General features: G+C 42.1%; 1 protein-coding gene across 1 annotated transcript; it reads left to right on the top strand.

Annotated features, from left to right (window-relative positions):
• The first annotated feature begins 19 nt into the window (after positions 1-19).
• On the top strand, positions 20-9,688 carry SDE2 (spliceosome associated SDE2). The gene is made up of 7 exons (XM_076334673.1): positions 20-127; positions 751-868; positions 2,998-3,109; positions 3,651-3,820; positions 4,565-4,676; positions 5,322-5,730; positions 8,746-9,688. The coding sequence occupies exons 1-7, from the start codon at positions 20-22 to the stop codon at positions 8,959-8,961; spliced, it is 1,245 nt and encodes a 414-aa protein (XP_076190788.1). The 3' UTR covers positions 8,962-9,688.
• The last annotated feature ends 3,471 nt before the right edge of the window (positions 9,689-13,159 follow it).

Genomic DNA, 13,159 nt, shown 5'->3' with positions numbered 1-13,159 from the left:
TTGGCGGCGCCGGGGAGGAATGGCGCTGCTGGTGCGGGACCCGTTGGCCTCGCGGGCGCGACCCCTGCCGCTGCCCCCCGGCGGCGGGTCGGTGCGCGGCCTCCTCCGCGATCGCGCTCGGGCGCTGGTGAGTGGAAGGTGGTGGTCGGGGGGAGCAGGGGTGGCGGCTGTGGGGACGCGGCGACGCCTCAGGCCTCGGGAGAGGGGCGGGTGAGGGCGCTGGGCTCCCGGTGCTGGCGGCTGGCAGGCCGCGTGTCTTGCCCTCGCCCCCTTCCCCGCTCGCCGTGAGGCCTGCCGCTTCGGCTGTCGCACGTCGCGACTGTGGGCACGCTCCTCGTTGCCGTCGCTTAGCTGAGCGGGAGGGTTTGCTATGAGGGAGTCCTGTAGTCTCTTATATGTCTTTTATATATATATATGGAAGATACCAATCTTGAATTCTTTACGGTCCAAAAAATGTGGGTATTGTTTGTTTGTTTCTTAATACAGAGTGTTTGAACAGTTAGTGTAAGTTTTCCCCTAGCGCGGCTTTTCCCCATTCGTGTTTACAAGCTGATTTAGACCGTGTTTAATCCTTGAGGAAACGGGAATTAAAACAAGCACCATAGAGAATGTTTGTGCTTTTAAGATTGTCTGATTTTTGCTTCCTCTCTGTTCCTACAGGAAGGAAGGAACCGTTATTTCTTAATGATTTACTTTCTCGGAATGCTTCATTCTCAGTCGATCACGTGACTCAATTTTGCTTTTTTTTAGCATATTCCCGAAGAAAGCTTGTATGTGAAATGTAACGGGCGACTGGTTAATGATGAAGATGTACTGCAGAATGGAGCCGTTTATAGTCTGGAGCCAAGACTTTGTGGTGGAAAAGGAGGTTTGTTGCTTAACTGTTTCCCACTGATTAGATTCTTAGGTTAAAAAAAAAAACTTTTCTTATACTGTAGTCTATACTGACAGCAGCAGTCCTAATCTATTAGCACATCTCTTTCAACGTGGATGACTGTGATGTAATGTCTGTGAGCTGAAATCAAAGTTTACGTGCAAAGCTGAGAATTTACCAGGGAAGCTGCAGTTCAGCCAACAACTTTGCTGGCATAGCTCTTCTTCACACCCCTGGTCAGCTCAGCTCTACTAGTAGAAATCTGTAACGTGCATCAAAGTGACTTAAGAGTTGAAATTGTGTTGAAAAGCACCTGGTTTCTTAGACTCCTGAGTTTCATTTGTGGTCACTTACGACGAATATGCCAGGTACCAATAGTCTGTGATTTGAATATGTTATATGACCTAATTGATTTTGTTTTCTCTTATTTGAAAAAATATTTAAATGCCAAGATCCCAGTAGCCTAAGAACTAAAGAATTCAATCTCAACCAGACTCCTTATATTGACAAAATATTTTTAACTGTGTTACAGAAGATATGTAGTAATTATACAAAACGATGTAGCCACCGACAATATGGACATTCCCTAAAATGGAACATGATGGGTGGGGCAGGTTTAGCAGAGTATTTGAGTGTAATTGGAGTTTGCTTTTTGAATCCAGTTCTCAGAATTCTCCAGCTATTGAGTTAAAATGCTGAATAATTGTGCAGCCTTGCATCAGGCTGCAGCTCAGCTTACTTTACATAGTTTTAGACAGAACTGGAAATAAATATTGTTGCTATAGCTTATGAGCTATTGTGGTTTTTTTAAATGCCCTAAAAGTGGCATATATGGTATAAGTTCACAGTATAGGATGCTTCCTCCTCACCTATTGTCCGTCAGCTTCAGTTATCCTGGGGTGGCACAGGATACGTGTTCTGTGGTTCACTCTGTGTTACTGATGTGCCGTTGGGGTCAGTTTAAAATTGTTCTTTAGCAATTTCATCTGATTCTAAAGTGTTCCCTTTGTTTTGACTTTATAATGTAAAGTGTGATAAAAACAGTCAAAGAAACAGGTCAAAGCTATTGAGACTTACTGTACGATCTCAAGGGATTACAGATCATGCTGGCTTAGAAGAGAACTGAGCATTTTATTATCAGACCTAATTCAGCACCTGTGACCTCAGTGAATACATTGCTGTTGATTTTGGGGAGCGTTCCTGGCTAGGTGTAGCAGCTAGGGCCACATTCTTCAGAATGTAAAATTCAATAGCATGTTTCATGTGCTACAGAAATTCTCCTTGCCAATGGCAGCAATTGGTTTTGCTAGCTGAACATAATGCTTTTTCTGCCTCATGATACAGTAGGTTGTCTGGATTGGTTTGTAACAGTTCTTAAAGGTGCTTTTGGGGCACTAAAAACTATAGATTTGTTCAGCTTCTGGTTAAAAGACAGTGCTTCCACATTGTGTTTCTTTGAGGTAGTTAAACAAGTGTCTTTCTCGAACTGGAGACAACATGGGGTGGGACTGATGGAGAGAGAAATCGGCAGCCTTGCCTATGAGTAATTAGTGGCTGAGGAGCATATAGAAATCTGTTTTGGGGGACTCTGCAGCGTAACATTGTACATCATGATCATCTTGATGAAGCTGCTAAGGCTATCTCCTAAAAAAGTCATTTTATTTTCTGCTAGATTTTTAAAAGGGGATTTAAGATTGGTGGGGGCTAAAGGGGCTTAAGGGGGAGGTATATCCTGGCTAAATTAGAAAGGACCCAAAATGTTATCTTGAGATGAAAAAGGTTTCAAACTGTTTCGCTGGGGGAGTCCAGAAATAGGCTTTCATGTTAGGAGTGCTGCACAGGTTCTAGTAAATCTGGAGTCCATCTGGTGTGGAATCAGGAGCCCAAAACCAAGATGAGTGGTAAACGCTGGGTACCTTCTTTCACTTAATGTTCCAGCATTTCACCCGTGACAATTCTCCAACATGTTGCAACTTTCAACTTACCCTTTATTTCAGTTGCACTGAGGGAGAGGAAAGTGTTGAATTCACTGTATTTTTTTTCCATAATTAATTATTTTGTTGTATACTAGCTCATCTCCATTTGTTTCTGTTTAGCTAATTCTTGATTACTTTTTTTCTCAGGGTTTGGATCTATGCTGCGAGCCCTTGGTGCTCAGATTGAAAAGACAACAAATAGAGAGGCTTGCCGAGATCTCAGTGGAAGGAGACTTCGAGATGTCAATCACGAAAAAGCGTAAGGCATTTTCTTAGAAGCTAGAATTATAAAGTAAACTTACCATGTAGTTCACTGTTAACAAAAGAGTTCAAATGACAGGCTGTTGTAGCAATGAAATTTTATTTTGAATACTAAAAAGAGCAAAAGTGAAATCTTAAGCACAGATAGACTGGAAGCCAACAGGATTCTTCTGACTAGAATTATATTACTGCGAAGTAGAGGTGATTGTACTGCAGCCTGCTTCTGAGAGACTGTTCTGCACCTCTTAGATTTCTCATCTGGAATTCTCACCGTTGTTCTCTCTGAAGCTGCAGGACCATGATACTGGGGATATGTGACCTTACTGCTGTTTCTGGCTTCCAAAATAAACTTTAGCCTCTTCTCTGTAGCAGAATCTCTATATATTCCTTCAGTAATTCCCCTGGGTGCTGTTAGTCGTCTTTTTCCATTGGCTCCCATCCTAGCAGGTGGTAGAAGCATTCAGTAATTGCAAAGCAACAAACTGATACTACATTAAATGTTGGAAACGCTCTCATTTTCCTGGTTCCGTCATCTGCAGGATGGCTGAATGGGTGAAGCAGCAAGCAGAACGGGAAGCAGAAAAAGAGCAAAGGCGTTTGGAAAGGCTGCAGCGGAAACTTGCGGAGCCAAAGCACTTTTTCACAAATCCGGACTACCAGCAGCAGTGTCATGAAATGGCTGAGCGACTAGAAGATTCAGTACTTAAAGGTACCACAGTTCAACCTCACTTTCTCTCCTCAAAAAAATAAAGCAAACTAAAAACCCTATAGCCTCACTCGGGTATGAAAATTAAAAAAAAAAAAAATTTAAAAAAAAAAAAATTGCTGTCAATAACTCCTTCAATTAAATGAAATTTTAAATTCCAGTAAAATTTGTTGGAATTCATTTTTCCTTTTTGGCTACTGCTTCTCTTAAATTGCATTGAACAGCTTAACACGGATACTTCACGCAGACGCTTCATCTTGCTGTGCTACAGTGTCATAATAAAAGCAAAATTCTGTGAAGGTAGTGTTGCTAGTTCAGCTGTAAGAATTACATAATCATTTTCAATGAAATGGTAATATATAAACAGGTCTTACGTAAAAACTAGAAATTGAATCCAACTACAAAATACCTTGTTTCACTAACTGTTCTTTGTAGTTGTTTTATTTATCCACGGATTATTCCCTTGCTGGCAGCTTGATAGTGAAACTTGAGGCTGAACGGGGTGTAGAACCTGAGAGTTCAGTTCAGGAATCCAATTTTAATTGACTCTCTGCCTTAGTAAAGCAGTGTGGGAAAGCTTTTGCTGCTGCTGAGTTTTTGTGAAGCTTTGAGTCTACATAAATGTGCACTAATAGTGATTATTTTCAGTTGGTGTTTTAAATTGCATCTGAAATTAAAAGGTAACTAGAATTTACAACGTATGTGAATTGTGTACTGACGATGTAGACTTTTAACTTTGTTTTGAAGGATTGCAGGCCACTTCAAGCAAAATAGTGTCGCCGGAAAGTGGCAATAGTCGGAAGCGTCCCGGTGAATCTGGAAAGAATGGAACAAAATCTCAAAAAAGAAGATGTTTTTGGTAAGCATTACGACTCTCTCTGTACTTAATACTCGAGTATTAAGCCTTGGACAGGATGACAGGTTAGGTACATACAAGTAAGCAACATTTTATCTGAGATGTAGACTTAAATAGTAAAATTAAATTGAACCAATTAAATCGGAGAACTGAAAGTAAATGTTGCTGTGTTTATATAATTCTGTCCCAGCTGGAGCAGACAAACTTTATCTGCAAAAATAGACATCCTTCCCGCCCCCCCAGCTTCTTCTAATATGGTTATATTCTACTACCTCCCATTGTCCTTTTTTTTCATTAATGAAGTAGATTTACAATTAACTTGGGGGGGGGGGAATTTCCTGGCATTTTTCACCTTATGTAACACGAAGGAGAAGCCTTAATGATTCCAGTGGTGTTTGGAATAGCAATAGGTAGCACACATTTCTGTATTGGGAATGCTATAAAAAGATACCTGTTTTCAGAGGATGTTGGGTCCTGTTTAATATTAGCAGCTCTTCCATTTACTAAACTATCCTAACTAGCTGCTGGAGTAGTTCACTGCAGCTCTCTGAAGTGAGTTTTGGAAAGAGAAGTGTGATAATAAAAATAATTTTAAAAAAAAAAGTGAAAATAGGTGAACATTCATTTGTAATGTACTGCTTATGCCAGGCTGGGATTGGAAGGGTTGGATGATCCTGACAGTTCAGATTGTGAGGATGACAGTGAAGATGACTCCCCTCATGCATCTGACGGAAGTTGTCCATCAGGCAGCAGATACAATGAAAATCCTGGAAACTCGAATGAATGTTCAAGCAGCTCTCTGGATTCGGTAGAAGATAGTCCAGCTACCAGTGCAACTGAGAAACCACTGGAGCCACCAGAAGGTACTGGAAGAGATCCACAAGGAAAGACACACACAGGTGGGCAAACTGAAATGCCAGCTGAAGAAAACAGTAAAATGACAAAGCCCTTGAAGGAAGAGGCCCAAGAAAACAATGAAGTAACCCAAGCTCTGAAAGAAGAGGAGCAAGAAAATGTTTCTTCTAAGGCACAGGAAACAAACCAGTTACAGAGCACAGTAAGTATGAAGCAGTACAAAATGTGTTATGTCTTTTTTCTTCAGCTGCTTTTACTCAATCACTTTTCCCTTTGTGGATTGCAGAAAAGGGGAGGGGATTTGTATCCTATGACTTCAATGCATTAGATGTACGTGCTTGAATTAGAATCGTAGTCTCCCTAAGAAGCTAATAGAATCTCCAGAGTTTGATTCAGAGCACAAAAAATCCCAAGGTTAAAAGGAAAAACAGCTTAACTGAAGATGCATCGTACGACTTACGAAAATGGAATGTAGCGAGTTAATGGAAACGGCAGCCAGAGAAGGCTCTTGGTTGACAGTGTCTCCATGGAGAAAGTTGAATTGTAGTATGGTAGCATTGTCTTGAGAGATGCTAAGTAGAATGGTTCAGGGAAGAACTTTATCAGATTAAGCTTTTAATAGTCTAGAGTTTCTACTAAGATGCAGTTGCCCTTGGCTGTTGGGTATTGTCTTTCCTGAGATCCATGTTTCTCTTGGGGTTCTTTTGTTGGTTTTTTTTTTTTCTCCTTCTATATAAATAGATACACTCTGGATCCAAAATTCTTCACTGAGGGGCAAAAAAGAAAAGTAAAACCCTTCCATAGGATGAAAGACTCTTATCAATACTTTTTGACACATTACCAAACACTGTCCAATTTGACTAATCTTATTTATAACACCATTTGACCTTAATGTTTATAATTGACCTCAATGTTTAAATTAGAAGTTGTTCCAAGTGGACGCCCCCTAAACCAATCAGCCGATCAGTCTTCTAAATTTTTTATAGTAAAAGGACTTGAGTCTAGTTCGTAGAGAACCCTAGTAGTCTGGTGCAAAGTTCAGTTCTTCATTGACCATCGAAGTCTGAAAGCAGCAGCTCCTTCACTAGAGAGACAGGATTACTATCAATGATGAGCTTCATCTGAACTGCAAAGGATGGTGGAAGAGTGGTTTTAAAATTGATCATCTGGCGTATGCATGGTGGAAGCAGGTCTGTACTGTTGCCATGCCATTATCTCTGCTGGCAGTCTGGGTTGGTGTCGCAGGCCGCAGCCAGATCAGGAGCAGCACTGACCATGAGGTTCCTTCTCTGGTGATTGGCAGGAGGATGGCTGGGATTCCTTTCCTGAAGAGGCTTCAGATCAGTCTTCCAGCCAAGAGAGAATGTAGCTTTTCCCACTGAATTGATGAAAGCCCAACTAATATTTGGCAGTAAAAGGTGCCAATATTTGTGCTTCATTGCTCCTTGCATAATACTGCTATTAAAAATTTTTAGGGGTAATGAATCTAGGCTTATTCTAGCAACAAAACAAAATGTGGTGCTTTTTTCGGGCTAGGGAGTTGCTTGGATTTTCTGCCTTTTTTTCAGCTTGAGCAGAAAGTCTGCCATCAGCTGCCAGTGCCAATGACTGAATTCTAGTAAGTGGAAGTTTAATACAGATAAATGGAAAAAAGACCAAGGATATAATCTGATAAATTAGAACTTTGTCATCTACTGTACTGTTAAGAGCTGGCAAATTTTAAACAGGATGTTTACCGTTCTTCACTGTTTACCTTTTGCTCGGTATTTGTGAGACTGTCTATTCCTAGAACAGGAAACTCCACCAATGCTGTGGCAGATTGTTATTGCAGGTGGAAATATTTTTATAATAGTCCTTGATGGATTTTTTTTTTTTTAAATGTAGGATGAGAATAATGAGGCAACCAGTCTTTTTTTGTATGCTTAGCAGGACAAAGGTTCTAATTCTGCTCGGGTTAATTGTTTTTGCTGAGTTCATAACGGAGTAGTCTCATTCCCGCTGCTGGTATTACTTGCTCTGAAGTCTCTTTGATAACTCCATCATGATACATACCATAAGACTAATATGTGCTTTTAAGTATTGAACGAAATGGGCTTAGATTTTTGTGTCCTTTTTAGTGTGTTAATGTTTAGTGTGTTAGTAAGTTCCAGCATTTGAATTGTCCAGTCTTTGTCCATGTTCTTTTGTGAACAAGGCCCTGGGCTTGGACTAGACAATCTATAGAGGTCCCTTTCACCCTCAATTATTCTGCAAATATACTGATTTCCTTTTAAGATGAAATTTTAATCCATTTTCTTGTGGCAGGATGAGATGTGAACTTCAGAACTTGCTTTTTGGCTACTCTTATAAAAAGAGGGTGCTTTTATATCTATTTCTATAATTACAGTGTAACTGCATTAGAAATAACTGTTCATCCTCCTTCCTGCTACTGCTGGGGGCGTGTTGGTTATATTCTACATGGGGTTAAAAAGGGGCTGTTAGCTTTGCCGTGCCTCTGGAAGCCAAGGTTAAGCTACTGAACTGCTAGGCGAGATGGTGGGCTGTTGTTTTCAATTCGGTTTTCTTGGGAGTACTTAACTTCCCTGGGGATAAAACTGGTATTGACTGTTTTGTCTCCAGAGGAATAGGATTAAATACTGCCACTTTTTTTATTTTACTTTTTCGGCACTCCTCTATTGCAAGTAGAATGTGTTAATTCTAGTGGAATAATTTTAAAAGTTCAGCGGTGTTTACATCATTTAAAATAACCAGTGCTTCTGTCTTGGAGGCTATGTACATTGCAAGCCTAAGCACATCTGCAGCTTGTCTGGACATGTTAGAGCAAGCCTTTAACTAGCTAGCAGAGGCACTGCGAGGAGTAGGCTTGTAGCAGCACAGTTGGACAGCGGGTACAAAGCTCACCTGGGCATTCACCCCGCTCTTGGGTGTGTTATCTCTGCTAAGATTTGCATGTTTTATGACGAGGCTGCTAGCTAGCTTCAGTTCGCTTGTACATGATGCAGTAATACTTTGGCTGGGTAGCATAAGTACCGCTAATAATGAGAATATCCAACATGATACATATGGAGACATTGCTCAACTTTATTAAGTCATTAGGAGTTTGAAATAATCCTAATTGAAGGTCTTCTGCAAAAGGAAGCATTCTGTCTATACTCTTTCCTCCCCCCAATCAGGAAGAAAATAAAAATAGTCTGATGTGATGTTTTATTCTTTGCAGGAGGTGGAACCGATAGACCTACTGGCATTCAACTCTGCTGCTGAAATGGAAGCCCTGGGTTTAGATAAACTGAAGGCGGAATTGATGTCTTTAGGGCTGAAATGTGGAGGCACTTTAAAGGAAAGAGCAGCAAGGCTTTTTTCAGTGAGAGGTCTGTCTAGAGACCAGATCGATCCTGCCTTATTTGCAAAGCCCTCTAAAGGGAAAAAAAAGTGATTTTTTTTTTTTTTTTTAAAAAACATCATTTTGTATCTGTCTACTTTTAAATTTTTCTTATTCTGTACTGCCACATAGAGTTCTTTGGCATCCCTGGGTAGTCTTTTGTTTCTACTCTTTAGGAATTTCGATTAACGTAACAGAGTAAGTTGCTAGATAGCGAGTTAGTTACGTGTTCAAAATTAAAGGAGTGAAACTACGATCATTTGATAAACTTTACAAATAGTTATAACGAGTCTTAATCCAACAGGTAGAACAAACTCACTGTATATGGAAAGGAAGAACCTGAATATTTTCTGGAAAATGGTTGTATGACACTGTCATCACCTATCTTAAGATATCTTAAGAAAAATAGCAAACCTTTCCTAGCTTTCTATTGAATCTCCTTTAATGTGTATTCCAGTTAGCACAGTTAAAACTGTCAAATGAGAAACATTGAACTTATGATCCAGGCTTAAAAGCTGAAGTTTCTTCATATAAAAAGAACATTTTTATATGGATGCGGGCATTATAAATAAATACGCTGTGCTGTGAGTTTCTGTGGGATGTCAGGTATCAGTATGGTATAAAATATTAATGCGTGCAAGTATTTCTTTTAGAAGAAGTTAAATAAGGGTATTTACTTACTTTGCTCTGGAAAAGTATCCGAGTGAGGGAAAAGAGAGAATCACGTCCTTAAGAAACTAAAAAGAATAAAGTACACTTGCTGGCTGCTGAAGGTTGGTAACATACGGAGTGATCATCTGAAGCCGAATGGGAAATTTAGGGTGGGTTTTAACTTTTCCCCTCCCCCCCCCCCCCCCCCCACTGGTAAAAGCAATGGAATTGTCTCCCAAGGGCTGAAAATATCTGCAGTGCTGGTGCTTTATCCTCGAGCAGCGTCTGTAATCTCGGTGCCGGGAGTTATCCCGTGAGGGGGTAAGGGCCCCTTGCTGGAGGGGCAGCGTGCTCGCATGACCGCGGGTGCAGCTGCCACTTCTCTGGTTTGAGAGGCTTTTAAAAAGCGTTTAGGTCAGTGCCTCAGATGTTACCACCGTATGCTGGAGAGTATTGCGTTTGTGATCCACTTACTGGGTTTTCTTGTAGAGACGCTTGAAAAATTAAAAAAGATCTCTCTCCTGTTCTGACATCATACCGCCCGCTTATCTGTTTTACAGTTTGGCTCATAAAGTTTTGAATTGCAGTAGCGGTAGGAGCTGGGCTTCAAACGCTAGGAAACCAGTTCACTCGTGTGGCGTTTAATGTTTCCAACGGGAGCAGTCTGTACCTGGTACGTCCGTCAGTTTTGCAGCCTGACGCCCCCTCTCCTCAGAAGCCGTTTGGTTTATGCTTGGAAGTTTTGGGCTGGGGGGGGGGCGTTAAAGCTCAAGGCTTTATCCTTGACGAGCTCCCGCGGGCAAGCCGTTGATACCAAGCTCGTGTTGGTGCAGCTGCTGCGAAGTGCCGGTTCACCTGGCGGTGCCCTGCGGGGGCCGCGGGGGCCCCGTGCCGGCGGGTGTCGCTGTGGGCCCGGCCGGCGGGGCCCCGCCCGCTCCCGCCGCCCTCGGCCGGGAGGCGGTTCTGCTGCTGTTCTGCCTGGGTCCCGGTTGGTAGGAGAGGGGGCTTGGCCCTGCTGCGGACGGGGGTGGAACTGGGAAGCGCGGAATTTACTTCTTTTCTTCAGCAGCAGCTGATGTCTCGGCGGCAAGTCAAAAACGTCGCACGTACTGTCGTTTTTCTACCCGCCAGATGGATCTGAGACCGTTTACCTCTTCGCAAGCGTATTTGATGTGGTTAAATAAAAGTCCTTGGTGTCCTTTCAACCGAGTATCCCCAACTTCTAAATTCACATCCACAAGATAAGCTTCATTAGTATCCCAAGGAGTTATGAAAAGGATGGGCAGGTATTTGCAGTGGCGGTAATCATACTGTCATACACAAACCCAGCACTTGTGGATCTGTTTGGCGCAGTGTCCTGGTAACATAAATCACGGCACTCGAGGGCTCAATTGTTAAAGCACATTTAAACTGTTCTCTGTTCACCTACGTATAGGATCCAAAAGTAATGAACTTAGCATTTTGCAGCTTATCATTAATATAATCTGGTTTATATGATGAGCAATGACTTAAATGCAGCAAATGATATAGTAGGTAAGAAGATGTGTGGTGGCAGTAAAGCACTTGACATGTCTGACATTTTACTCTATAAGGGAGTCTTGGAAAATTAAAAAAAGGGGGGGGGAGGAGAGTAGAGAGACATTCAGACTCTGCAAATCACATCTCATGGGGGTTGTGACAGGACAAATGGACCCTGGGTAGAAAGGAAATGGTTTTGTTTACTGAATACGTTTCGTTAGGAATCTGGAATGGAGGGTACCTGGGAGGTCACCTCAACATAATGAAGTCTTGCTGGCATAAATGCGTCGGCTGGGAACGTTACACACCAGCAGCAGTCCCACTTGGGTGGCAAGCCTTTGGTGTGCTTACTGCTGCTCTCAAAGGCATGTACATCGTTTGGGTCAGGGGAGCCTTCAGCTGTATGAACGCACTCGAGCTCCTCTGTAGTATGGCAAGGATAGTGTGGGCCGAGAGAGAACGGCCAGTTTAATGATGTGTTTTGGCAACAACTCTTGTCTAAGTTATTTCCCCTCACTGTAATTGCACTCTTGCTTCAGCTGCACCGACGCAGCCATTTCTAAGTCTACCCCACGTGTCACCTATTTGCCTTTTTTGGCTGTTGTGGATTCCTTGTTAAACCAGATCAGTTCGCTGATGTGGCTCTGACAAATTTGTGCCAGCACAACTGAAGTAGCATTACACAGGGTAGGGAATAAACACTGGTTGGTGAAGGGGAACTGGAATATTTTAAACCAGCAGTAGTGCCAAACGCTTTATCAATAAACTGTGTCTTCAGTAGTACCAGAATTAAAAGAAATGCCCTACATCTGTGTTAGAGGACAACAGCTTACGTGTACCTTGAACCAGCTCCACACTTGGCCACATTTATTTGGGAATTGTTTAGGTCCTGCTGAGCTAAGCAGGAACAAGTGCTTGCTCTGGGGTACGTCCACATAAAGGGTGGGCCTAGAGCAATACTGTGTCTGGAGAGCCGCACGGGCGCTCATGGGCAAGGCTAGACTTTCACCTGTCTGTAGGGCGTCCTTCAGAAAATAGCTGGATAACAAACAGGACTCGGACTGATCCTTCAACAAAACAGAAACAAGCAGGTGAAGCGCTTGAAGCTTTCTTAAGAATTTGCGCAAGAAAAGAAAGAAGTCAACAAATGCCAGTAAAAAAAAAAAGAATATAAGCTGAAACTATTCCAACGTAGTATGGGCCATTTCCATAGGACAGCATGGCCTCAGAATAGAGGGGATCTTTCTAGTCCAGGGCCAGAGGAGAATGCAGAGTTCGCAGTACCCCTGCCTGTGTCTTTCTTTTTCCACGGATTAATGCAGCTTTGGATTTCAAAAGTGTTTCTGGTTGTAAATGCACCAAAACTGTGAACATCTTTCCAGAGAAAAGGTTCATGCTCCTGCACAAATACTTCCCTAACAAGCAAGTGGTGTGTCTTGCAGAATTCTTCTGAAGTGTCATTTTAAATGCAATTATTTCAAACATCTAGAAGATCTAGAGCAGTCCCTCGTGCTTCTCTTGCATGTCAGAGTTACTGACTAAAAAAACTAATTAGCGAAAATACTGGCACAAACCTGAGGGCGGGCTTTTCCTCACCTCATACAGATCCATCTATACCCTGGAAAGAAATATAAGTACATATAATACACAAAAATAGCAGGGAACAGGCAAAATATTCAGATTTGATAAGAAATTGCTTCTGGCTGGCAAGTTCAGAATCGGAGCATACTGTTTCCTTCTGTGCTGCTTTCTAACGAGCCTTTGGTCTACTGATTGCTCAGTGCGTCAGTGCCAAAAGGCAACACTCTGGACCATCCAATGTTGCCAAACAGGAGCATTCATAGCTAAACCTGAATAATTTTTTTTTTTTCTGGCTTCTTTCTGTGACACAAAGGACCAGAAACTTGCTGCTGTTAAGTGAAAATTGGTGTTTTCATCCCAGCCCAGAAGAAAAAACTTTAGAGAAATCAAGTATCACAAAACCCCAGCTGGCTTGGCTTAACAGTGTTTTTGATTTCCACCTTGGGATCTCCCAGCAGTGTAAGAAGTACTGAAGAGTTCATATTCACGAGCGCACCGTAAG

The sequence above is a fragment of the Aptenodytes patagonicus genome, chromosome 3, assembly GCF_965638725.1.
Source record: "Aptenodytes patagonicus chromosome 3, bAptPat1.pri.cur, whole genome shotgun sequence".
Lineage (NCBI taxonomy): Eukaryota > Metazoa > Chordata > Aves > Sphenisciformes > Spheniscidae > Aptenodytes > Aptenodytes patagonicus.
Note: the sequence above shows the minus strand (reverse complement) of the source record. Positions and strands in the feature narration are given on the sequence as shown.